General features: G+C 45.6%; 2 protein-coding genes across 3 annotated transcripts in view; one reads left to right on the top strand and one right to left on the bottom strand.

The window, feature by feature from the left end:
* BLTP3A (bridge-like lipid transfer protein family member 3A) overlaps positions 1-21,036 on the top strand; it is a 50,622-nt gene extending 29,586 nt beyond the window's left edge. Inside the window, exons 7-21 of the mRNA XM_074977418.1 lie at positions 555-725; positions 1,986-2,163; positions 4,901-4,987; positions 5,612-5,776; positions 6,424-6,578; positions 7,569-7,710; positions 8,357-8,550; positions 9,341-10,896; positions 12,332-12,528; positions 13,551-13,705; positions 13,809-13,956; positions 14,819-15,084; positions 16,019-16,127; positions 16,665-16,780; positions 17,579-21,036. Of these exons, the coding sequence (XP_074833519.1) occupies positions 555-725; positions 1,986-2,163; positions 4,901-4,987; positions 5,612-5,776; positions 6,424-6,578; positions 7,569-7,710; positions 8,357-8,550; positions 9,341-10,896; positions 12,332-12,528; positions 13,551-13,705; positions 13,809-13,956; positions 14,819-15,084; positions 16,019-16,127; positions 16,665-16,780; positions 17,579-17,704 (3,765 nt within the window). The 3' untranslated portion in view covers positions 17,705-21,036. The remainder of the gene's footprint in view (positions 1-554; positions 726-1,985; positions 2,164-4,900; positions 4,988-5,611; positions 5,777-6,423; positions 6,579-7,568; positions 7,711-8,356; positions 8,551-9,340; positions 10,897-12,331; positions 12,529-13,550; positions 13,706-13,808; positions 13,957-14,818; positions 15,085-16,018; positions 16,128-16,664; positions 16,781-17,578) is intronic.
* Positions 21,037-22,029: 993 nt separating this feature from the next.
* On the bottom strand, positions 22,030-26,478 carry TAF11 (TATA-box binding protein associated factor 11). Of its 2 annotated transcripts, none has more exons than XM_074977419.1 (5): positions 26,233-26,478; positions 25,534-25,685; positions 24,959-25,046; positions 24,725-24,821; positions 22,030-22,722 (listed from the first exon to the last, which is right to left on the bottom strand). In XM_074977419.1, the coding sequence occupies exons 1-5, from the start codon at positions 26,437-26,439 to the stop codon at positions 22,592-22,594; spliced, it is 675 nt and encodes a 224-aa protein (XP_074833520.1). In that variant the 5' UTR covers positions 26,440-26,478; the 3' UTR covers positions 22,030-22,591. The 2 variants fall into 2 exon arrangements, with proteins under 2 accessions (XP_074833520.1, XP_074833521.1); XM_074977420.1 differs by having other exon boundaries at positions 25,534-25,682.
* Positions 26,479-26,651: the final 173 nt, after the last annotated feature.

The following is a 26,651-nucleotide window of genomic DNA, read 5'->3' as shown; positions in this document are numbered from 1 at the left end:
CAGTTGTGCTTGCTGTCCACAAAAGCAGAGCCCTAAATGCTGTATTGTTCAGTGGTGTCAGTGAGGTGTGTGTTTTGCTCGTATCTTGAATACTCAGAACGGCTTGTTTCTTAGTTCAGGAATGCATGCAGCAGGGCAAGTGGGTGAATAACGCTGTCAAATGCATATAAGAGTGTTCTGTGTGCTCCTTTACTGGACATGGAAATCACTGATGGGTTTAATTTTTTGATAGACAGGAGAAAGAGAGAGGTGATGGAGTCGATTGGAAAGAATAAATCTCCATTTCTTCTTCCTTCAGTGCAGTTAGGCACATAACTCCTTAGATGGAGATGCATTTAACTAGCTTGTTGCTCAACAGTGATGACAGATCCCGCTGAGTAATATAGGGGTGCTCTGCTGTCAGTCAGATAAATGGCTTCTCTCCATCCTATTTTCTCCCATATGACTTCTAAATTGGCGCATTTTGCAGCTGCCACAGTCCATGAGTGCCCTGAGGAATAAATGTGCAAGGTTAAGTTTTGTTAAATGTCCTGCTTTCTCTTCGGTTGCCTCAGACCAAAGATTGCAACGTGGTGGCCTCTAAGCTGATGTTCCTCCTTGACGACTTGCTCTGGGTGCTGACAGACTCTCAGCTGAAAGCCATGATGAAGTATGCAGAGTCTTTGAGCGAAGCCATGGAGAAATCTGCCCAGCAGAGGAAGAGTTTGGCACCAGAACCTGTCCTGGTAAGCAGCCATGACCTAAGCATGGGCATCCTGGGGAAAAGGAAGAGACATGGAAAAGGCAGCATGGTTTCTCTGCAAACACATGCAAACAGGTGCTAGTTGCCTAGTGATGTCTCTGATGATGGGAGGAGGCAGGAAAGCTAAACTCTGTGCAGTTATCGCAGCAGTCTTGTCAGCACTACTTATGGGTATTAACACTAGGAGAACTCCTAAAAGCTCGGCTGATACAAGGTTAGGAAAACTTGAGTATGGAGTCATCTATGGGATAAATTGTGACCTAAAGCAGAGGGGAGAGGGGTGGTATCCTTTTTTGGGCTGAGGGCTACTGACCCACAGAAAAATGAATCTGAGGCAACAGACAAGTAAAAAGCAAAAGCAAAACTGAAAAAAAACCAAACAAACCGCAAGGGGGTGGAGTAAGAGGGACTGAGGTTCAGGGCTTCGCCACGCCAGATTAACTCTTCCGGGAGACTGGGATGGGGGTTCGGGGTTCAGTGTGTGGGAGCAGGCTGGGGTGAACCTTCCCTCTCACTCCGCTTACCTTTCCAGATAAATTTTAAGTGTGCAAAATGTTCAGCAAGATAAAGTAGTAGAGATATGTTTAAGTCACTGATGCAGATGGAAAGTGAAATTAAGGGGTACAAGGCAAAGGATGAAATATGTTTTCAGCAGAGCTCTGGAAAGAGTCAGAGAGCATGAGGTGAGGAAAGGGATGTTCCTTCAGAAAGCATGAACTGCAAAAGAGAGAGTTGTTGCAAATAATGTGGGGAGACAGGACCAAGAGTTGTTTAAATAATAATCCTGACATTGCCCTTTTCCTCAATAGATTTGAAAGGATTTTTCCAAAGAGTGAGTATTGTTAGCCCCATGTTAGAGATTGGAAAACTGAGGCATGAGGTCTTCCCAAGGTCACGCAGCATTGCTGAGAATAGAACACAGGTCTTTTGACTCGCTGTTTGGTACCCTGTCCAATGGACCTTGCTAACTGCGCTGATTATAAATCAGTTGATGAGCTGCAACAGCTTTAAGCTTTGCCAAGTCTATGTCTACAGAAATGGAAGCTCAAGATCAAATTGATGATCATAAATTCTGTTGTTCAGTTATATTTGGCTCTTTCCGTATACATGCTGTGTTACAAGCATTGGTCAAAGGCTTTTCATTTGGAGTGTAACTGCAAGCTGTTTCCAGAGTACTAGAATCTGCTTCACTATTTTCCTTTGATGTACTAGGACCTGTACAACATGTTTCTGTGTATTCTAGACCACACCACCTGCTCCTAGTGCCCAGCTCTCCTGGTCCCAGACATTTGGAGGCAGCGTGAATGCAAGCAGCAACAGCCAGTACTTTGAGAAGTATGACATGAAAGAGTCCTCCTACCACCTATTTATCTCCCGTCTGGACCTGCACATCTGTGATGACAGCCACGCCCAAGAGTCAGGTATCTCACCAAAAGTGGTGCTAAGATAAAACCGGAGGAGAAAGAAATCACCCAGACTGTGGAGGGTACTTCTTTCTCACATGTGCAGATGCCTGTAATTCTGCATCTCCTCGTTCAATGTTAGCATATCGCAGGGAAGCACGTGTCGGTGGCTCAGACTTTCTGGATGACACTGCTGTGAGTACTGGGAGATGTGTATGTGTGGTGTAGCTTCCTAGAGACCACAACTGTCTCACCAGCTTGTACAAAGCATGGAGAAAACAGAATAGGGAACAGTCTGTCACCGACTGAAGAGGTAGATTAGGTGATGTAATAATTCATCCCGCTTGGTGAGTATATGATTTTTCCTCACCATTTATTTTGTTGTAATGTTTCAATGAGCTAGGCAGTGGGACTTTACCACTTCCCTGGCGAGACCATTGCCAGGCTAGCAGATTTTTGCCAAGAAGACTTTCCCAATAATTCAGTTCAAACTCAGCCTGATTTTAATCCAGTTCTTCCTAGTTTATCCCAGTGGGCCATACTGCATGACTTCCCTCCATGTTGCAGGGCAAGCACCCCTTTTCCTTTTCTCACCACAGTTTTAGTTGTCCCTTAGCCAACCTCTAGTTGTTTATTTCTATTAGGCTTTCCACATAATTAAGTACCCTCTGATCATTATTGTTTCTTTGCTCTGAACTTGCTCGTTTCTCTCTTTCTTTTTGCTGAGTTGCCTGGATCTACAGTACTCATAGTATTCCGGCTGGACTTTGATCAGAGCCATATAGAGAGAACAGGCTGGTAGTAAACCCTGTGATGTGAAGCCTCAGCACATGCAGACCGAAGCTGCTGTGTCCTCTTGTTTTTGTTATTGTTACCTTATTGTTAGTTATAGCGGTGAGAACTGTAATTGCCAGTGACACAGGAGTGCTATACAGTTTTTGTGTGGTTCACTAGTTTTCTTGATGACACTTATTGTCAATCAGTTTCATTCCATTGTCTGCTTCTTGGCCTAGATGTTTTTGCAACATTGATGCTACACCCAGAAAGAGGTACAGGTTGAAACTCTCTCATCTGGTAACATCATTTTGCTGGATCAGAGAGCCCCAGCTGGGGCAGGTAGTCTCATCGGCTGCCCCACAGTGAACAGCTGGGATGGGGTGAGGGATCCCCACTGCAGGCAGTTGGGTCATGGAGCCCCAGTGTCGGGAGCTCAGCTGGGGCTGGAGAGTCTGGGCAGGGATGTCTGCCAGCAGCCCTGTGGCACTGAGGAGTTGAGCCAGTTGGATGGGGGAACCCCGCTATCAGCCCTGCAGAGGTAGAGAACCAGGCGGTTCTGGGAAGCCCTGTCAGCAGCCCCATGGGGACAGTCTGTGCAGCCTGAGAGGGTGCCCAGCCAGAGTCACAGATCCCTGCTGTCAGCCTCGTGACGGCAGGGAGCTGAGCAACTCCATAAGTGAGCCCAGAGGCCTGATCTGCCCTGGTGCAACAAACTCCCTTGTTTGGGACCACTCAGGTCCCCAGGGTGCTGGACCAGGGAAGAACAACCTGAATAAGGATTGCAGCATCTTACCTTAAAATGGTGTCCTTTTATGCTTTGGGACCCCAATATGCTTTGCCAACTAAACTGTATATACAGGGATTACTGTCACATCACAAAAATGCAGTCACCTCTGAGGTGGAATGTGGCAACTATTGAGCAAAGTTTATCAATTCTTTCTCAGCCAGCCAGGATAGCACATGCAGAACACCACTTTATACAGCCTACTGAAACTTCAGGATGAATTTTATAGAGAAAGTACTGGCTCTAGGTAGAATTTAGCCAGGACTTCAGGGCTGACATATAAAAGAGGCTGTGGGATCTTTTAATGAGCACGCTTTTATGTCTCTTGTAAAAGCAGGCTCCCGTATGGCTGTGTAAGGGTTTGAGCACTCACCTGCACAGTGCCTTCTGCTGGTCTGTGTGGGAATTAGCACTTTCAGCCCTGAAGCACCCCTGTTGGCCAATATCTTGCCCTCAGTTACCAGTGTGTTCCTCCTGGCACGTGATGCCCTTCCCTGTGTGGCAGTGCCCCATGGCAGTGCCCCCACACTCTGGCGTTCTCCCATCCCAGGAAACCCCAACCCTTGCACCCAGATTCACTCACTGACAAGTCATCTGCCAGTCATCATCTATCCCCTGTCCCAGCCATGCACAAACTGCAGTCTGAAATGGCCACGCATCACCAGCAAGCGGGTATGGACCTGCCACCTTCTCCAACCCTGGCTTTCTCTGTGCAGCCCTAGTACCTTCAGGCCTTGTCTCAGGCCCTGCAGCCTAGGAATTGGGTCATGCCAGAGCTCCCCAGCTCTCCCTGCCCTTCCCCAGACTGCTTTGTTTCAAGAACCCTCTCTAGCCTACCCAGTCAGCCATGTCCTTCATGTTCCACAGCTGGAGCAAGAGTGTGTGAGCTCTTCTTCCTAGGACCCCATCTTATAGGGCCTTAGCCAGGCCCTCTTTGGCTGTCTCTAGTTCTTTTCTGGTTGGCTCATGGTCTCGGTCCTCTCTCAGGGCTGTTGAACCCTTATTTCATCAGAATGGGGTGAACGCCCCGCTACATGCTGGCAGTACAGTGCTCCCTAACTCTGAAGTGAGATGCTGGCTTAGGAGAGGCTCAGGGAGGCATGCCAGTTACGCAAATTTACTCTGAACTCCCCTCAGTTAGGACTTGGATTGCACAGCTGATATGCAGAAGTTCTTTATTCTGTCTTCCCACAGGCACCTCAAAGCATGGGGTGATGGGAGGTGCAATGCAGCTCACTTTCAGGAAGATGGCTTTTGACTATTATCCCTTCCACTGGACAGGTAAGGGGAGTTTGTTCTTTCCTCATTCATGAAGGGGATAAAAAGAGGAGATATGCTGTATTATAAAACCGGGCTGAAGCAGCCAGGCAGCACTTCAAGAAAGTATTCAGAGAGATCTTGTGACTTGAATCCTCTTTGCAGGAGCTAATCGCATTTACCTCTTTGTGAGCGATTGTCTCCTTTGGGATAAGGTTGCCAAGGAGCCAGACTCTGAGGGAGGGAAAACTTACCTCTCTGTCATGAAGTCGTAAGGTTAAACCCTTGGGTCCCCCTCCACCTTTCCTTTGCCTGATCTCTGGATCTGGTTCCCATATGTGTGTGGTCAAGCTTGAAAGGGCTTCAGTGTATGGGATGAGGTCCAGATGCAGTTGTGACTCAGAATCCCTCACAGTGGAAAAGGTGATGGCACCTGCAAAGGAACTCTTGCAGCTGGAACCCTCAAAAGCATGAGCAGCTGTGCTATGAAGTAGCCTGCATTGTTTAACAGGGAGTGATATGGCCATGCAGCCCTGCATGCATTGGCATGGTTCCAGCTGGAGGAGAGCATTGAAAAGTTGCACATGTGAGAAATGGTGTTAACGTGTCAGGCGCTCATGCAAGCGACCTTGTTGCTTTGTTCTGCAGGAGACACCTGCAAGCATTGGGTGAAGTACTGTAAGACCATGGAGACTCGGGAACAGTGGGCAAAGAAGCTGGTGAATGAATTTCAAAGCAAGATGGAGAAGCGCTGTGAAGAAATGAACACTGGATACACTAGGATTCCAGGGTCTCCCTTCAAAAAGCCACCAGGTAGCACAGATGGATTAAGTTGGGGTTTTTCTTTGATTTGCTCCATTTTCTGAAAGAGATTAACAGACTGACTTACAGGAGATCTGAGCAAAAGAAAGTCACCCCTGCCACAGGGGGTATGCTTCTGCTAAAAGCAGAGGAGAGGTCAGTCATGGTCCAGCAGCCATCCATCTCTGGCCCCTGGCAACAATGCAGCAGTGAGTTATCAATGCAAACATCTGTGATACATGAGAAATTGCAAATATAGGGACACACTAAAATAGAATGAACTTAATGTCCAAATGAGTGACACATGGACCACTGTACAGATTGAGGTGGCTTTTTTTTTTCATAGTCCAGTGAACCCTTTTATTTTTGAAAGTATACAAAGCTTATCAGAGTGCCACAGAATCCTGGAGTCTTTGCTGCAGAATGTAAATTGATTTTGGCAGAGAGTACACAGACCTTTGACTCTTCTTTCTGTGTAAAACACTAACTTCCATTGGTTAGTTTTGCCCTTTTGCATCCAACTCTGAGTCCATTATTTGTAACCAATAAACTCATGTGCCCCCTGAAGACTTTTTCAGGATTTGATGTTTAATATCTCTACTTTGTTCTTAATTAAATCATGACTGATGTGATTTGTAACTTTTGCTGCCCCTCCCCAGACATTTGGTCCAGTCCTCACAAAAGCTCTCCAGAGAGAGGCTGCCCTCCAACACGTGCACCTCCTGCAAGTTTACCACAGCTTTGGCACCCTTCGTGGAACCGACTCCGATCCAGCTGTGTGGTAGTCCGAGTAGATGACCTGGATATCCATCAGGTGGGGAGGAAGCTTTCATCTGTTGTTCAGCTTATAATCTTCATTTTGTAACAAAACATTTCATCTGACATGGTATGAAAACACAAATGCCAGAAAACCTAGTGTACAACTCCAACCAGACAATATTCGATAGCGGCAGCATTCAGGAGGCCTGGCAGATCTCTAACCAATATTACTCATGTCTTCAGAACCAAACATGGGCTCAGAAGAACTCCAAATCTCAAAGCAAACTACAGCCAAAACTGAGCCCAGGCTGCAAAGCTGGACCTGTTTCCCCTCTCCCTGCCCACTCACACATCTTGATCAAACCCTAGCCTGGCTCTGAGCAAATGTGGCTTTATGGATTTGAGAAATGTAGTGAGGACATGAGAGGGTTTCATGTAAGTGTTTTCACTGCCACGCTGGATTAGACCCGTGATTGTCTTAGTCCAGAATCCTGTTTCTGGCAGTGACCAATACCACATGCTTCACACAACTTCACATACACTCTCTCTGTCATGCACAGACCCCTCTTGTTAACGCAGCAGAGCTTTGAAAGAGAGAGATGGATTCTCTTCTGCCATACATCATCACTAGAATTTGTTTGCTGTGTTGTAGCCATGTTGGTCCTAGGATCTGAGAGACATGATGGCAACATCTTTTATTGGACCAACTTCTGTCCCTTCAACTAACAGAAGTTGGTTCAATAAAAGGTACTACTTCACCTACTTTGTGTCTATCAATAGAATTGTCCGTTAACTTCTAATTGTCACATTTTGTAGTTGTGGTGATGCAGGAGGAATAAAGATTGACAGCCCCTAACTGGATTTTCAGATTGCTGTTTTAGTTGGAGATACTGGCATTTGAAAGACAACTTTTCTGATTTTATAAACTGAGCACATTTGATGCAGGAGTGAATCTGAGAGAGGTTGGTTATGGGAAACAACGATGCCATTGGAATAGTCATTTTTGTAACTGGCTGCAGTGCAACTACTTGTCTTTATTGTTCAGGTTTCTACAGCTGGTCAGCAGAGTAAGAAACCTTCCACCTTGCTTTCCTGCAGCAGGAAATTTCTGAACCTTCCAGACCAGGTCTCTGCAATTCATATTGAGTTCACAGAGTATTACTTCCCAGACAATCAGGATTTCCCAGGTAAGCTCCCTAAGGAACCAACCCATCTTTAAAACTCTCCTGATACGTAAGCACCTTACAAGTCCGAGGAAGTCAGTCTCTCTGCATCTCTATTCTTGTTTAGTGTCCTGAAGTTCCTCTTTCTCAGTGCATTTGATTTTTTTTTTTTTGCACTCATCTGGAATTCTGGGTAAGTTAACCTTAAGAGGAGGGGTTACATTTATGTGACTATAATTTGCCACATGCATATACCCCAGTTTCTGTCTACTCAGGTCTCGAGGTTCTGGTCTGTTGTTTTGCACTAGTGCAGGAATCAGGAGAGTCTGAGTTTTGTTCCTGGATCTATCACTCACTGGTTGTGTGAACTTGGATAAGTCACTTTGCCTTTGTGCCTCAATTTCTTCTTCTGAGATAGGGATCCATTTCATGGATGTTGTGCAGTTTAATTAATGTCCTTAAAGTACTTTAAGATTCTTGAATATGAGGCAGCCTTACCTGTGCACAGTATTAAAGTGTATTTCATCTATTGTCTATTTCCCTGCCATTGTACTGTTCTTGGGCCATGGTGAATACTGAACTCTTTATCAAAAGACTTTAGCTAGCCATGACTAATTCACTGAAGCATTTTTGAATCACTGTTAATTACCCCATTTCTCATCCGCTCCAGTGCCATACCCAAACCTGTATCTGCAATTGAATGGTCTGATGTTGACTCTGGATGTTACGAGCATGCTGTGGGTAAATCTCTTCTGCCTGGATCTCTACCGCAGCCTGGAGCAGTTCAAAGCCATCTACAAGCTGGAGGACTCAAGGAAGCGGGATGAGCATGTGGATGTCCGACTGGATGGCTTTAGGTTGAAGGTACCTTTCACTTATTTCCTGCCCTCATCTGCAGTGGTTCTCTCCTCCCTTTCTTGAAGGTAAAAGTGTGGAAAACAGGGTACAGTGACAGCCCAGAGTGAGAGGACAATGAAAACCACCTTTCTAGACTGACACCTGCTGCTGTTAATTTCTCTTCGTGCCCTATGGATGGAAGAACGCATCCTTAGAGCCCGTCTGAAATGAGCAGGAAAGTTGACGTTTAAGAGGAGGAATGGATGGCTAACAGCTGTAGTAGTATGTGGAGTCTTTGTGCTCTAGGTTGCCACTTCAGAGATAGCTAAAGCAGTTGCAACTGAAAGTTGTTGTTGTCTGATGGCCATTTGGCCAATATGAAATGAGATGGTGAGTCTCACAGTAGTGCTCAGTGGACAAATGTCCACAGTGCTGAATTTCTGCTGCACTCGGTGCTAGCTAGCCCTGTTGTTGGCAGCCTTGGCAGGCAGACTAAGGCCTAAATAGGCCTTGGAGATGAAAGTCCCTTCCCCACCCTTGGAAGGGAGTCCTTCCAGATTCGGTCATGCGCATGGAGGCAGGGTGGGATAACCTTGCACTGTTGGTGGCCAAGCTGGCTTCAGTTACTGATAATATTAGGCTGGTGCCTTCTCATGCTTCAGAACAAAATATACTTAAAAAAACCACAGTTGTTATTAATGTATGTCGTTTTCACACTAGGGTGACTTAAGTGGGACAGCATTGATACCGCTGTGCTGAGTGCCACATAAATGGTCTACTAATCTCTCCCTTTCTTGTTTATTCACCCTCTCTGAAGCTGAGCATACCTGTAGAGAAGAAAGTAACTGATCATCAGGACCGTCCCAAGGCCCTGTCCATTCACACCTCAGAGATGACTGCCACCAATTCACGCTACGAACCTCATTGCAGCTGCTCGGCTCTCCAGAACCTCTTTCGCAGATTTGCCAGTTCAGAGTTCTTCCACTCTACCTACACGCAGTTCCCAAAGTCTCATAATAACTTCAGCATCCTCCACACTCTTTTCTTACGCCATGCATATCAGATGGAAACCAGAGCCCAGAAATGTAATGCTTTTGCATGTTCATCTTGGAGGACTTCTGCTGCTGAAGATCTCTGGTCTGTTAACTTCACTCAGATCTCCCTGGACTTTGAAGGGGCTGAGAGTTCGAAGGGCAGAACACTTACCTTTATTGATCCTTTCCCTCTCTCCATTTGGGCTTGCCTTCCCAAGAGATGGGAGCAAGCTCAGGTGTCTAAGCTACAGGCCTCAACTGCCTCAGAATTGAAAATCAAGCCTTCTGCTAGCTTTAGCAATCATGCCAAACACCAGGACCTTACCAGAAAGCCTGGGCTCTGCCAAAGATCAAAGACAGATCAGGACCTGAGAAACATTTACAAGGTGCAGGAGGCCAAGGACATCTTGGGGGAATGTGTCTGTGAAGGTGATAGAGAGGATGCTCAACAACTAGAAGCCTCTGCTGATATTCATGTGCTTGCATACTCGACTGCCCATGTGAAAGTGAGGCTCAACCACTACCAATACCTGGTGCTGCTCAGGATGAAGGAAGTTTTGCAGATGCTGCAGGAGCAGTTGGCCCAAGATACACAGGAATTGACGGGGTCTCCCTTAAAACCCATGACTGCATGTGTAGGTATCATGTTCAACAGTGCCGAATTGGCCCTGCTTATGCATCCCATCCCAGGCTCTGATGCAGAACCCAGGTCCATGGACTCTGATACAACAAGCTTTATAGAATCTGAGCTCTCACCCTCAGACAGCAGGGAGGGGCTGATTACAGAAGAGAAGGTGTTGAAATCAGATTCCAGCTCAGAGAAGGGTGTGAGCAGCCCTTCGAAAGTCCTGGAGGACAGTGCGATTGAAAACATGGATGTGCGGATGACTGTGTTGCCAGAGAGACTGCCCAGGTCCTTGAGTGATGGAGCTCTGAGAACAATTGACACAGGAGAACCTCACAACAAGAGCCTGGAGGAGAGGGGCCCAGTGGAGGAAGCCCATGAAGCTGCAGAATCCCTAGATACAGAGAGGCTGAGCAAACCCAGCAACCACTCTCAAACCCATTTTGTCCTTTCTTCCAGCCAGTCCTCAGATGTGCAGCCATTGGGAAGTGGAGACATCACTCTCAAGGAGCAGGGAGAACTAATCCCCTTGAAGAATCTAGAGGTAGAATTATCAAGTGCACTGCATATGACTAAAGATGCCACTAAGGAAGCCTTGCATGTGACCATGGACCTCACAAAGGAAGCTATGTCTATGACTAAAGATGCTTTCAGCCTGAGCCGGGAGAAGATGGCTTCCACCATGCAGAAAATGCTCTCTCTGCCCCCAGCCAAGTGAGTGATTTCTCCTCCTGCCTTTCCAAAGAGCAAAGCTGAGGAGGGGGTGGAGTTCCAAAGTGACACATCCATGTTTCCCCCACCCTTCATCTTTCCCTCTGACTCTACACTGAATGCTCTTCGAAAATTGTAGGCTATTCATTCTCTTTCTGGGAAGGGTGGCGAATGTTGACTGCCTGCTTCCTACTTTTTGCTGTTGGCTTGAATCCAAGATCCTGCACATCCCAAAATCTCTATCACCTCTCCTCGCTGGAATGTAGCTACTTCTGGGTTTGAGCGCAGCAGGCAATACAAGCGTGGCCGTGCAATAATAGGAGGGAATTTTGGCCAAGGGTGCGCAGTCAAATTTCATTTTTAAAGATCGCATAATGTTGAGCACCCTGTTCTTAAGGTCTCATCTGAAACATGGATACATAGTAAAGCACGTCATATCTTGTAGATGCTGCTGCTAAAATTTGAAACTCTTCCTCCAGGTAGGGTTAGGTATTGTAGCGGATCTCTGACCTGTTCAATGTAGTCTCTTATTCTGTGCTTATCACGCTAGGATTTAAATGTCTTCTAGGAGTGCATTAAATAACATCTGTCAGGTGTTGTGGGATTAGACCAGTTGTCCCTCCTCATTGTTCCTGTGTTTTTCTCTCAGTCTCACATCTGAAGGAGGTGTGTGGAATAAAGACATGTTGCTAGATAACGGTCTTCTTGGTGAACGAGATGGCTCCTGGGATACAGGAGTCTTTCACTTCTTGGTTACCAGTGTTGTACAGCACTGCCTGGTCATGGCCTAAAATTCTGAACAACTGGCAGGTGTTAAACTGCCTTTGGGATGTGTTGGTGATTGCCAATTCAGTTCTCAGTGAGTTGGTGTTTGGAGCTGTTTCTCTTCAAATTACTCTTCCTGAGGTAATACAGATTGCTGGGGAATAGGGTGGCTGGCACAGTGCAGGGAGTCAGAAATGTGATGCAGACCTCATCATCTCCAGGTTGATAGTTCAAACATAGCTCAAGTTAGTTGTTACTGTTACCTGATGTCTTAGTGAAATGAGTGGTTAGATCTCTGCCTGAGTCACCCCAGACACGTGTCCACGCAAGCCAGTACCAGGCTGAACATAACAAGTCCCCATTCTGGTAGATACAGCAGAGAAGGCAAAACCTGAAGTTCAACGTTTTCTTTTTCATGCAGATGCAGTCCCTCCCAGAGTGGACTAAGGTGCATGCAAGAAGCTTGCACTGTCACAGTCTCTGCCATAATAGAATTGGATTAATTTTTGTGTTTCACTCTCTCCTTTGCCCACCATTCCATTGCTGGCCATTCTAAATGAAACCACAAAGCTGTGCTGATACAACGGTATTGTTTTATACAGAATCAGTGTAACAGTGTTAGTGAAGTTACTGTCTGGAGGCTAAGCTGTCTGCTTCTGTGGGTTTTTGGCAGGGAACCGGTGCGTAAAGCTGAAGAGGGGACAGCAACCCCTGCAGGCAGCAGCAGCACCCGAATGCGTTTCTTGTCCATGAAGAGGACTGCATCCCAGCATTCTTTTGATGCCACATCCCTAGATGGGAATGGCCCTGAGGACAGGCTCTCTCTGGACAGTGATGGCAGCGATGGCTTCGCGATGCTCATGGATACTGGTAACTAGAACTGCCTGTGTGCTTTCTTCCATTATTAGTTCACATAACCAAATGGATCTCTGATGCAGCTAATGGAGTGATTTATACGAGGGATCCCCCTATGTCTGTCTGTAAGTGAGCCTGTCAGTCTCTCACCACTGGGCACTTCATTTAGTCTATCTATCTCTGATACTCTTTTTGAGATGCCTTCTCCTTGAAAGAAGCTGAAGGATAAGTACAGTCTAAGAGAACCTTACTAGTTCTCTGTATGGTATAGTCAGTGGCACACTCAAAATGTGGTGCTAGCTCAAGACAGGTCTTAAAACATGGAATTGGGACTGGGGGATTTGGGTTCTATTCCCAGCCACAGTCTTGTTGCATGATGATCACATGCAACAAGACTGTGTTTTCCTCTGTTTTCCACATCTGTAAAATGAGAGGGATAATTACCTACCTCACAGGGAAGTTCAGAGGCTTGAGTCACGAATCTACTTCTCTTCAGAGTCTTCCAGGGTGGGGCCCACACTGCCTGAGTGCCTCACCCTGTATGGCTGTAACCTCCCATAATGGGTATATTCCTCTGGAACGGTGGGTGTGTCATCTTGGAGAGTGGCTGTGAGAGCATCCCCTGGGCAGCTGGCCTACGACTGTGCCTCTGACTGCTGGGAAGGGTCGGAATCACCTTGAATCTCAGGATCTGCAGAACACAATGTTTGGAGAACCCATTTCTTCAGCTACCATTCCCCTAAATAAATGCACTGAAATGTAACAAAACTGTCCAGCGCTCCTGGATTTCACAAGACAATGTGGTACAAAGACCAACAGAAGCATGATTCTTGTGTATTCACGTTAGACTTCTGTGGCACTTGGTTATTGCAGTGTTTGATAGGTGACATTTGTACAAGCTCTGTAGAAAGGAAGTGTGTGTTGTTGAGTTATTTGGTCTCTGTATCTTCAAATGAAATCAATCAAAGGTGCTTGTGACTATTTTCAGGATGGTGGTAAAGTGGAACTGTACCTGAGTATTCATAATCTGTTTTCAGAACCTAGTCTGGATTCCCTCACCCAGGGACAACTTCTTGAAAACTTTCATGATGCAGGCAGCAGGGCGAGCCCAATGGCAGAAGATGAGGGTAGAGGGACACCTGACATGAACAGCTCAGCTTCTCAGAGCGGAGAAGACCCCAGCCTTCAGCTGGTCAGATATCTTTTCTCCCTCTCCCTAAAGCCTTTCTCTAGAGGAAGCTTGCAGCAGGACCATGTAGCTGTCTGGTGAGTGATACTGTGACTTGCCATTTCAGGTTTCTGTCCTGGTGATGAAAATGAATGAGATGAACTGTGGGATAGAGGCACAAGGTGATGATCTGTCACTTGCTGTACAAGTCATGGAAGTCACTCTAGAACAGTTGGGCAACACTGGAATGTGGCAGTATCTGCAAAGCAAGATGGGTAAGATGAAGGCATTTGGACTTGCTGACTTTGAAACCAGAGCATCAGGCACTGGCTGCTGTTAGGGAGCCATATATTGTACACAGTGTTTTCAGTATTGATGTTCAGTAACAATTTGCAATGTCACTAATATCAAGAGCTTCTCTTGATGATGCAGATATAGTATCCAAAAGTAATGTTGAGGGCTGTTTTGGGTGGCTCTTAATACAATCACAATTCTCAATGAACATGTGGCCACTACTACACTTGTCATGTGTAAGCTGAATAAAGTCTAAATCAATGATTGACTGGTAGGTAGGTAGGTAGATACTTGTGCTTTGAAAGAGCTAATGCCACAATATTGAGAACAATTATGACCCATGGGCCATGGCCACACTCACCCCTCCTTTTGGAAGGGCCACAGTAGTGTGGCACTTAGGAATATGCTAATGAGATGCTGCCATGAAATACACAGTGCCTCATTAGCATAATGATGGCCACGTGCACTTTGAAACTGCCAGTTTCGAAACACATGGTGCCTGTGTAGCTGGGGGCCTTTCAAAACAACCCCTAATTTCAAAAGCCCCTTCTTCCCATTGGGTTTTGGGGCTCATGTGATGGCCAGGAGGCCAATTTTGTTGCTGAATTCTGTGATGTGGATGCTTGGTGGCTTGAAAATTAGGCTCAAATTCATTTCACATGGAAGCGGGGCAGGATACTGAAAAATGATCAGGACTCTTGATCACTCCTATCATGGACTGGATTTCATCCAGCACCTGACCAATGAAAAGCTTTATAGGCATTATGTCTCCTGATGGTCTCGAACCTACTGCTGATATTACCCACTCTCTCCCACCTGTGTGATTTTCTTCTGTGCCTCTAGGAGAGCCCAGCGTAGAGAAGCCCATAGCTGCAGAAGCTAATCAAACCCAACCAGAAATGTGCTTACGTCTTGAAATAGGACCCAGTGCTATTGTGCACTCGCCTCTTGCTGTCAAAAATGGATTCCTTCATATCCTGATCCACAGCTACAGTACAGAGCTCCTGATGTCCTTCCTCACCAACCTTGGACCCTTCCTTGAGGACGAAGTGGTACCTGAGGTTATTCCCATGAAGATAGAAATTGTGGATGCCAAGATTACACTGAAGGTCTGTCTGTATGTGCATTGATGCGGAAAAGAGGGTTTTCAGGTTTCAACTGTGAGTAAGATTCTACCAGTGGAAAAGAACTGTGGCTGTCTGGAGAGGTGTCATGTTTTAATCAAGCCTGCAGAAGGGTTCTCTACCCTTTCCCTGCACCTGAAAACCAACCCTAATGGTGAACAGCTGGCTCTTTGCAATTGTACTGTAATGGTTTAGCCAGAGGGAATGCACATGGGAGTCTGACACCTCTGTGGTATCTTCCTAGTTTCACCAGTTATGTGTTTGGCAGTGTCAGGAAACTCACTTTCTCTTTGTGCTGCTCTTCTCATTGGCATTTGTAAAATGGAGGGAATGCTACATACCCTTCTTTGTGAAGCCCTTAGAGCTCTACAGATGGAAAGGGTTTTACAAGATGGTAGTATTGCTCAGTCAGAAAGGGCATCTGGTGCAGAGAGATGTTTGATAACTTTTCTGTAACAAGCCATGTGTCTTTGTTAAACTTTGCATAACCATTCCATGCCTCTTCTTTCGGTCTGAGTTGCCTCAGCCAGGCCTGGCCTATGCTTACTGTGAAGCAGCAGGGGACATCTGTGGATTGTTACAGGCCAATATTGATGGAGGTTTGAATCTGGGACATGCAAGATAGTAACTATGAAAGGGGGCTTTCCAGGGGGACTGGAGTGAGAGATTGACCATGGGGCCCTCATCAGGGATGTGAGTCCCTTTTGCCAGCTGGCTGAGCTTTCTGCAGCAATAACTAAGGCTTACATGCAGCCTTGGTGCAAGGGCATTGTCTCCTGTTTAACAATCAGCCCTAGATGGGATCTGGAAGTGCCAGCAGCAGTCTCAAGGGTTCTGTGAGGCTTGAGAGGAAACCCTTTGCTGCTGTACTCGTTTCAGAGTTGTACTTGACAGCTGATCATTTTTGTTTGTTTTGCAGGATGACAGCCCTCGGGTGTACCCTACCTCTCCTGGCCCCATTCCCATAACTTTGGCGGTGGACCATATTATTGTGAAACGCAGCGATGATGGAGTGTTCTATGTAACAGGTCAGTAAAATAGGGAAGCGACAGTCCCCTTTCCTCCACCACTGTTACTGAAAACTAGAACACTGCAGTGATTTGTGCTGATAGATATTGGAACTGAACTTTGCCTCTACTGGGTGAGGCTAGATCAGAGTATCTAATCAACCCCCCAGCATCCAGTGTTCCCTAATTTTCTGCAGCCACTTCTGCTGGCACAGGCTGAGAATATTATGTCTTCCCTATAAGCATCCCTCTTCTACAATACTCCAGCGTTAGCATCTGCAGCCATTTCAACTGCTGTAACTTCTTGCACGTTTATAAACTTTTGCTTGAGATTATAAATTAGAAGGTTAAGGAACCATTGGTGTAATCATTAAAATGGGATTTGAGGTTTCTTTTGATTGTGGTTTTCTTCCTCACTGACTTGTGAGTAATGGACAGGTAACTTCTTTTTGTGCCTCAGTATGGGGATAATACTTCTGTACAGCACGTTGAGAGCCTTTTATGAATAATACTTTATGGTATAAATACAAATATTGGTATTTCTATATTCCTTTCCAGCTGCACAGAACGAGGGTCCATCTTTACAGAAAAAGCCTGAGCAAGGTCTGAAGGAACAGAAGGTCCCAAAAGAGATACTCTTAGCCATCCCAACAGGAGCAGTACGTGAATTACAGGTAAGCCAGCTCTGCCTGTCTTTTTCCAGAAAAATAGTAGCATAGGTCCTGGAGAGCTGTCTGCAAACCAGAAAATGAGGGTTGGGAAATGTTAGGTCTTGACACGTGTGTCTCTTTCTTTATCTGGGGTGTTTATAGACAGGAAGCAGCAGTGTCCTCTTGAGAGCAGGTAGGATTCGGTTCCCATCTCACCTTTCACACTCAACCCAGAATGAAGAGCCATGTCTGTGTCAGGCTGTGGCAAACTCTTGACCACTTTCACAAACATGTTCTGAGGGGGTCCAACTTTTGAGCACCTGTCCAGTCCCTGAATGGAAGATGTTCTTTCAGAGGTGCTGAGAAAGATAACTCACATGTGTAATGGTGCAGAATGGAACCCTTATTTGTCCCTCTGCCTTCCCTGCAAGTTCAGGATTTACCTTCAGATGAAGCCAGTTTTTGCAGAAAGGTCCCCTCCTGCTGCAAAGTCTTACTCAAGCGTTGAGAAGTGGGGTGGAGAGCCATGAACACAGGTGGCTGTTAAGTTGCCAGTGATGGCTGTACAGGCTGAATATAATAATGGCTGTGAAAGGTTTGTCAGGAAAGCTTTGGAAGGGCATCTGCAGGGCATCAGCCGGGACTCATGTAAGAAAGCCAAAGGGAAATCAGTATGTCAGCAGGCTTTGTTTGCTCTCTGGAATGTAGCTACACTTCATCTCCAAGCTGCTGGTTTCATATTCCTCTTGGACAGTACTTTGAGAAGTCATTAGTGTGTTTACTTTTTGAAAAATCTTGTCTCTCTCTCTTTGTCTCCTGTAGTTAAAGGAAGCGCCAACACTGCAGAAGGAACTGCAGGCCATGAAAACAGCCCTAGCAGAAGCCAATCTGGACATAGGGCGCCTTCTGCAGGAAATTAGGAAATATGATCCCCTCTTCCAGCTTTGACGGCAGAGTTCCAAGGCTACAGCTGCGAGGAGAGATCACCACCAGCACCTAGGCGGCTAATTTGTTCCATGGCTGCTGAGAGCCCAACCCTGCTAGGGTAATGGAAACTTAATAGCAGGATAAACTCTAAGTGGGATGGAAAGAGAGGAGGGCCAGGCTGGCTGAAGGGAAATGAGCAACAAGAAGGTACCTGGTTTTGGTTTTGCAGCCACTTCCCTCAGTCCTGACAGTACGGTGCTACACTTGATATCACAAACTACTGAAATGCTTAGTCTGCAAGCAGAAAAATGTTGAATAGTAGTCAAGAGCGAAGCACTCCTCTCTTGTCATCTCACAATGGTGTTGCTGGTCTGCTTTCATACCATCGTTACACCTGCTTCCTTTTTCATGTTGGCGTACAGGGATGGGTGAGGCAGGGGTCTATACTTCCTGGGTGGTATTGTCTAAACACACTCACCAAAGAGCACAGGCAAAAGCAATAAGGTCTGACAATGCCTTGACAGAACACATTGACATGGCACAAGTTTGTTACATATCAATGGGATGGAAACGCTGGGGTCATGAGCTGTGAGAGATATGGAAATAACTACTCCCTCCATGGGAGAGCAAACAGGACTTGCCTATGTTCCCTCTCAACCCACCTAGTGTAGTACTTAGTGGAAGAGGTACTAGAAGAAACTCAACAGTTTGTAGTCCGAGGACAAAAGAGTACTAGATTTAGGAAGATACTGTGCTGGTCCTGAACCCCACTATGTCCTTGGCCATTGCCTTGAGCCTGGCATGAAGGCTGCCCTTTTGAAAAACAACTCTTGCTCATTATCTGGAAGCACAGAAGCAGAGTCCAGCTTAGTGTTCTCCATGCTGAAACGAGAGGAATCCAGCCTCTCCTGAGGAGAAAAAAAATTATTTAAAGATGATATACTTTCCTTGAACTGACCACCTCTGATTCAGGCTGAATGCACAGCTTATAGACCAAGGAGCAGAAGAGGGGGGAAGATCTGTCACTTCTTCCCTTGGTGAAGTGTACTTCACTCTGACTTACCTGCCAGAAGTTCGCAGACTGATGTGGGAGGAAAAGCACTGACAGCAAGAACCACCACCACATATTCCAACCTAGTCATGTATTTTGAGCTAGAGATGAATCAAGTGATGTGGAAGTTGTAAAGAGAACTCATAGGGACTTTTAGTGGCTTGTGGCTCCTTTGGCTGCTCTGTGCCAGTTACCTGAAGGCAATCAAAACACTCTAAGAAGAGAATGACTCTGTGCTCATCTTGAAATTGCTTCCGTGGTGAAGGTGAAGTGTCCAAAGTCAGCATGAGACTTTGTTTGTTTAAAATTAAATAGCCTCTACAGGTAAAAAAAGCCTAGAAGGTAACGCAGGAGTTTGTGGAAAGAAGTCATTGATGAAAAGGCTCTTTCGTACTGTTGCAGGAATCAAATGCTCTTCTAAAGGCTGATGAGTTTGCTATTTCTTCACTTTTCCTAGCTGAGCTTGTGAAATCGTGGCACTGAGTGAGGAAGCCCTCACCATGTGCCTTCTTTAACTAACAAGGGAATATTTGGAACCTGGTAGAATACAGTGGAGAAGGCAAAGAGAGCATCCACATGTGATAGAAGACAGTGCTGGATGAGAAAGTTAAGCTATACAGTTTAATATATAACCACAGAAATTTCAGCCAGTGTTTTGCTACTGAAGAATTCCCACCCACTGTACTTTATAGCATTCTCAGTCTCTTGGATTTTAATGCATTTCAAACTTTTTATGGATTAGATTTCTCCAGATATATTTTATATTTCTATTAATGCATGCTTTGTAATTCACACAGTACTTTTTCTAGTAGTGCCTGTAGAAGAAACCCTCACATCTTGATGAATGAAGGTCCGGGGAGTGACCAGAAAGAAGAAAATAACTTGTAACCTTTTTTCCCCCATTTTAGTATCCTGCATCTTTGTTGGCCCAATTCTGGACCTATCAGGTGTTTCTCTTTAGTTGGGAACTTGCAGTCTAAGCTCTTCAGTTCTAGGGAGCAAGAGTGCATAGTTTCGATTGTATCAGATTGGAAAAGTTACTGAACAATGGGGCTTGTGAAAAGCCAATAATGAATTCCTTGCAGGTATCTCTCCAAAGTTAGTAAATGATGCAAGAAGAGTAGCTAGATGGAGGATGTGAAAACGCAACACAAATAGCTGTCCTCCTTGGGATAACTTTGTAAATACAAAACGTTTTGACCACCTTCGGCTGAAGATTGTCTTTAACCAAAACCACTGAATAGATAATCGCCTGTGGAAAAGACATCAGTGACTTAACTGCTCTAAGATGGGGGACTGTATCTGTACCAGGTGCTTTTCTGTCAAGGTCCAACTGACCAGTGCCTAAAAACAGGTATGGCATCAGCAGCAAGAGTCCAACCTGCCTCTTGTGCACTGAGAGCCAACAATTAGAAGTTACTTTGCTTCTCAAGGGAAATTTTGTTTTAAAAAATCCGAGATGAGCATTAGCCTGAGATACGCAGCACAGCCAATTGAGTTTGCATTTGTTGTACAATCTGTCCACATCTAATTCAGCCGTGTTGGCTACTGTGCATTGCTCATGTTTGACTGCTCTATTTTTCATATGTGCATTTCTGTCCCTGGAAAAGAGGGAGGATACTGCACCATCTCTCAGTACGGGAATCTTACTGGTTTTCTTCTAGAGCATCTTTCTTGTCCTATGCCTCCTCGAAACAGCGCTTGGGACAGGTTATATGTGCATTACTGCCTGTGTTGAAGAATCCTCTAGTGTAGCAGCCCTTGTTTGATCCTACAGAGCAGAGCATCCATTCCCAACAGGAGAAGGCACTTTATGTTTTAGCAGTAGTGGTGGGGGTTGATATTTCCCCACCACCTGTGCCTTGTGTATGCACAGAATAATTTTAAGATAAAGAACAAGCGGTTTTAGCAATGCAAGAATTATCGCCTGGGGTGAGCATCACGCTTGGGCTAAGCTTTCTCATGGTACAACAAACACTAATGCTGCAGTGCATTCATTTATATATAATCCAATTTGCTGTGAAACTAATGTACAACAGTTAATCGTAGGTGTAAAAAGACATCTAACGGTGTGAAGTGTGTTTTAAGCCCAAGCTTTTGTTTCCAAAATGAAGGTGTTGGTCACTTTCATATAAATAGGCGAACATATTTTAGTCATACTTATGTGCACACACTCCATCTCTTCCTGGTGAGGGAAGGGTACTCCTCCACGTGCAAATGGGAGGGAGATGGTGTTGATGTCACTGCTTTGTTCACAGTGTACGTGAGAAGTTTTGTTTAAAAAAATATTTTTTTAGATGTTGTACTGTGTCTTTTAACAACGTGGGAAAGGAGGGACAGTGAACGGCTTTGCCTAGAACTCATTTCAGTAGCATCAGGTGACTTCCCTTTTCCCTTTGGTAATGCAAGCCACCTATGGAACTTTGTTTTCCTCAGCAAGTGTCTTGCTACCATGAGAGTGCGCACAGGACTGGGTTTTTCTTGAATACGAGTCTAGTACAGTAAGGGGACACTACTAGTGGTGATCTCATTTTTCTCTATACTGCATAAAAGCGTCCTCACCGTTATAGCTGGAAGGGAACAGCTATAACTGTGGGAAAGATACAGCAGTTGATGGGGCTGATGCAATATTACCTGGTGTTTAGTGTTTTGGGAAGGTTAATTTTGTAGGACTCCCTCCCCCTTCCTCCATTTTGTTACACAAGCTAACTTCAGCCTTAGTATAACTGCAGTGTTATATTAGGAATGAATTGGTGCTGCACTAGCTTTTATTCACTTAAAGGCTCCACTCATTTCTGATTACAAGAGGGATAGAGGGTCCAGGCAGAATACTGTATACAAAGTCTGACTTGTATTTAAGACCTTGTCAGTATTGGAATCCTACATGGCAGTATTATATTTCCAGTAGCGCATTTTTTTGGTTCTGTGAACCACCTTAAAGAAAATCTAAACCTCTATTGTGTCAAATGTCTACTTTCTGCAAGGCTGGGTTGTCTGAGTCCTGAGTAAGTGCAGAATGTGTCTAAACAGCACACAGGAAAAACGAAAAAAGGTTAACAACTGGGCAAGAGTTACCTGTTATTAGTATTCAAGAAGACACCCTGGCCAGGGTTCTTTCTCAGCACTCCTCTGCTGCTGTTTATGGGAGAGTGCCTGTACATATCCACACAGACTAAATCCTTAAAGACCCCTCTTTTTCCCTACACATGAGGTCTATAAGCAGCTACCACAAAACATTCAAAGACATTTCATTTGTATAGTCACTGTGTATGGAAGAGACTACTCAAATCCTAAGTCAGGTTATTAAACTAGCAAGTTTAATAGACATTCCATGTACAAAACCTCTTTCTATACACACTGTAAGTTACAACAGCAGCTGCTGCTGCCGCTGCCACCGCCACCACATTATCTTCTCTGTAACTAAAAATCCTATTTCGCACGAGGCTTTTGTCCTTTTTCTGGTCAAGAGCTTAGCTAACTTTCAGAGCTCCACCGTTTAATCTGATGCACCAACAATATTTTCAAGTCCTTTATTTCCTCTGTCGACAACACCTTTTACTTTAAATTGCCTAGGAAATATTTAAACAGAAAACTTAAGCTGTCACTTCTTGCAGAAGTGTAGGAAAGCATTTCCTAGAGTTTGAGCAAGTGGCCAAATGTACTCAGTGTAGTCCTGTTTTAAAATATTTCTCTCCTAGATGGTTTTGGTATTGGTTCATTCACTAATGGTGCACACACGGGCAGCGCAGAAGGTTTGGAATTAGTTCAAACAGCTCGGAGGTGATTTGTAGCTGGTAGTTTGTTCTCTTCCAGCTTCTCCAGGATCTCCTGCTTCTTAAACTGCTCTGTAGTTCACTTCAATGGAAGGTGATTTTTTTGTACTTAGAATTGGGGATCTGCCCTCGCGATTTCAACCGACGGACTGCCTCCCGCATGTGTTTGGGCTGAAGAGGTGGTGATTCTCCCCACTTCTCACATACATCCAGTGCTAAACAAACCAAAAAATGATCAGTGTTATCTGCTTGAGACACTTCATCAGGGATTTCACCCAGGAGAAGTTAACTTCAGTTTTAAGTAAACATGTTCTACTCATCATTAACATTTTCAATTTCAAGTCCCTGAAAACAGCTAAAATTCGTTTCTTTGCAGTGTCCACAAGGCACAGGGGGGAGCACTGGGCCAGTATATAAGAATGAAGAGGACAATCTGAGTGAGGAGAATATAAACACTCCCCAACTGGTGAAGTTACTATTTTTGAACAGTTGCAGTTACTTTAATTTCTTAGAATATATAATTTGAGAATACCCCTCTCTCCTTTAAATTGTTAAAATACACCTGGGTTGGTTAACTTAAGGAACTAATACACCAGATACAGACAATGACCATACACAAAAGTAGAAAGAACTGATTGCATTCCACTGTATCCGTCCCAGTCAAGTCACCTCATACAGGCTCACCTCCAATACAGATACTATGCAAGTTAAACCTCTGAAGTTGGGAGCAGGGGCCAACTAGGAGTCCAGTGGTCAGGAAATGGGGGCTGGGGGACAGGGAGCCCATGCTGATGAGCGGGGGGCTATAGGCTGGGCCTGGGCTCTGGGAGCAACCAATGACCCAGAGGGGAGACAAGTGGGGAAGCAACAGGCAGGGGAGCACTGACTTCCCCAGGCCAAGCAAAATCCCTAGTTTGGGACTACTCAAGTGCCAGACCAGGGAGTTGCAACCTGTTCTACTATTAGCCAAATTGCCTCATGTGACAGAAGTAACCTGCCGAAACAGACAGAGGCAGATTTATCATTCCTGCAAAATAAGATCTCTACTAGTAAAGAGCAAGTATTTTAATGACAAATCTGTTACAGTCTGGGCAGCTTGACCTTGTCTGTAAACATTTCCACACAGCGATGTAAGTAGCTCACCCTGCTACATAGTGTTTCCTATAGCCATCTTAATTCACCAATTGAGAGAGATCAATTTTCAGAAGTAGAGATTTAGGGTATAGGCTGAACCTCTCCAGTCCAGCACCTTTGGGACCTGACCTATGGCGAACAATGGAAAGTCAATGCTGTTTAGCAGCAGTAACAAGACTTCCACTGCTTGTGCTTACTTGGTTCTTAGAAAACCAGGCTAAGTTATAGATCAAGAGCAGCACACAACACTGGATAGTGGTGGCTGTAAACAAACTTTATGGGACCACAGGAAACTTGGTCACACACATTAGGTGGTCTTCTGGCTAACTAAAATGATGCTAGATTACTGATGTTGCTGGAGAAGAGTGTACCAGACTAGAGAGGTTCAACCTGTAGTTCAGTGCTTTGGACTGAACTCCTTACTTGATAACAGAATCAGAGTTCATGAGGTATCTATTTTTGTCCCTGAAGATACTTCATAATAGGAAGACTTTTTCTAGAAAAAGTTGTAATTCCTTCCAGATTTGTACAGATGCTGTGACAAAGATCTAAAATGTTAACTTGAAACCACATCATCTCACTTCAAAAATATTCCTCTCTGCTTTAATAGTGATCTTTACACAATATATTGTAAGAGTACAGTAAATCAAGTAATGAAGGGGTTGCCTTCCAGCAACCATGGTGCAAGTCGAGAGGTAACGAGAACCAGGCCTGGCTTGTCTGCCTGCAGCTTACAGGACCAGGAAACTGACCAGCTCATAGCTGGTCGATTTCCTCGGTACCGCAAGTGGAGAAGAGGGGAACCAAGCAGCAGCCTAATCTGGGGCTGCCCATCTCTCCCTCCCCCACCCTCCCGGCCAGGGACCCCGCAGCTGGCTGGGGGGTAATATGAACCAGGAGGCGGGCCATGAGGGGTTTGAACTGGGGCCATGTGAGGCTAAGGGGGGGTTGAGCCAGGGCCAGGGGAGCAGGATTTTGAGTTGCATTCAACTTGCATTAATGTGAGTTAAAGCACAACTTGAAACCGCATATTTCGAGGGCCTACTGTATTCCTTCTACCTCTAACACTCATGGTGCACTCACCTTCTTCTACCACCTCCCCAACGAAGACCTTGGAAATGCCAGACATAGCAATAACGACATTCTGAGACACTGATGTCCCAGTGATGGACTGGACCAGCTTGAGAGAAAAGAATATATAATTAAATTTCCCTGCCCAAGCATGGAAAATATTGAGCAGTAACTATGGTTATTTTTATACATACCAAGCTCTCTTTCACTGGATATATGCCCCTGAGAATATCTACAGAAGCTTACCCGTTTAATAGCAGCCTTGGGGAAAGCAGACCGACGGTACATCTCATAGCGATTCAGCTGCTCTTCAGAAAATGAAGAAACCAAAATTCTGGGAGGAGGAGGAGGAAACACGTCAGTTACAAGGTAAAAGTTTGACTTATTTTCACCTTCAAAAACATTTTGAAAAAAAAGTTTCCTAAATCTACATATGATCTATTTCCACAGTGTGCTGCATTAGCCAGAAATATTTCGCTAAGCGTAAAAATAACCACTGAAAAGGAGCGGGTAGATTGTGCCCTAATAATCTAATACACAGATATGGGTTCAGAGGTATTAACTGTTTGTTCAAAAACTTGAGTCATCTTTATGAAAGCAAAGATCAGAAAAAGCAATCCATTACAGCATAATTTCCCAAGTTAGGCTTATGAGAATGAGAAGGTCTACCACATGCTACGGTACTTGTCATTTACAGCAGTAAGTTATGCACTGGGAATTGAGTGAGTTAAACTCAGTTTGATGAGGACCAAGTTGTTATAAAATAGAGTTCTGTAACCAAACTTGGTATCACATAGGTTAGAGACACAGAATATGCTCACTGCATTTTCTGAATTTCATCTTCATCTACTTTATGCTTCTTCTCTTTCTTCTCCTTTATCTCTATTTTTAACTTCTTGGCTGCAGAAGACTGCAATGTAGAATCCTCTGTTTCTGCTGAGTTTAATTCCAAGCTTTCTTGGGTCTTCCCCTGCTGCAAGAGATTTCTATCAGATTGGTAAAATCACCGATATTCAGTTCCACTTTACAGCTGTCAGCATAAAGTGCTTAGCTTGTGTACAGTGTTATTCAGCCTCCACAAAGCACTATGATACATATACACCAAACAGAATCCAGATGTTAATCTACAAGTCTATTTTGGCAGCTGTTTTGCTACAAGAGTGTGCGAACAGAACCACAACGGGAAGACTCCATTTCGGGGCTTTCTTAATGCTCAAATACTTCTTGACCCTCCTTCGGTTCCGGACAACCTCCGCTCGCCCTCGCGGGGCAGGAGAGGGAGCGAATGGGTTGCCAGCGATTGGAAGGGACCGACGAGTACAACACAGCAAGGGGGAGCGAACCCCAGGGTCACAAGCGGTTGCAGGGACGTATCTGGGATGGGAAGCGGGGAGGAACTCCGAGGAAAGGAAACGACCCGCATCCTCATCCCACTCGCCATGCAGGTCTCGCTGCTTCTCCCGCTCCTCTCTCTGCCCCATCACCCTTCTCACCCTCGCCGCCACGGCCTCCCCGCTCACCTCCGACGCCTGGCTGTCCTCTTGGGGCTCGCTGCCTCCGACGGGCTCGGCCGCCTCGCTCTCGCTCGTCTCGGCCGCAGCCGGCGGCTCCTCGGAGGCCGCCGAGACCGCGCCGCTCCCGGGGGGCGATGCGGCCGGCGGAAAGACCTCCGGGGCAGAGCCCGCCTCGCCGCTCTCCTCACAAACAGGCTCCCCAGCTTCTTCCATAGGGAGCCTGGAAGAGACAGACGACGCGCTCTGATGAGGTCACCATCGCTACGGCTCCGCGGAGGGGCCAAACATACTCCGCCCCTTCCGGCAGATTTGGCTCCATGGCAACGCGGCTGTTCTCGGGGAAGAGGCGCCGTGGGCGGGGCGGGGCGGAGCAGGGCGTGGTGTTGGTGTGTGGGGTGCGGACAAGTCTTGTCGGAGGGGCGGAG

This window comes from Carettochelys insculpta, chromosome 26, assembly GCF_033958435.1.
Source record: "Carettochelys insculpta isolate YL-2023 chromosome 26, ASM3395843v1, whole genome shotgun sequence".
NCBI lineage: Eukaryota > Metazoa > Chordata > Testudines > Carettochelyidae > Carettochelys > Carettochelys insculpta.
Note: the sequence above shows the minus strand (reverse complement) of the source record. Positions and strands in the feature narration are given on the sequence as shown.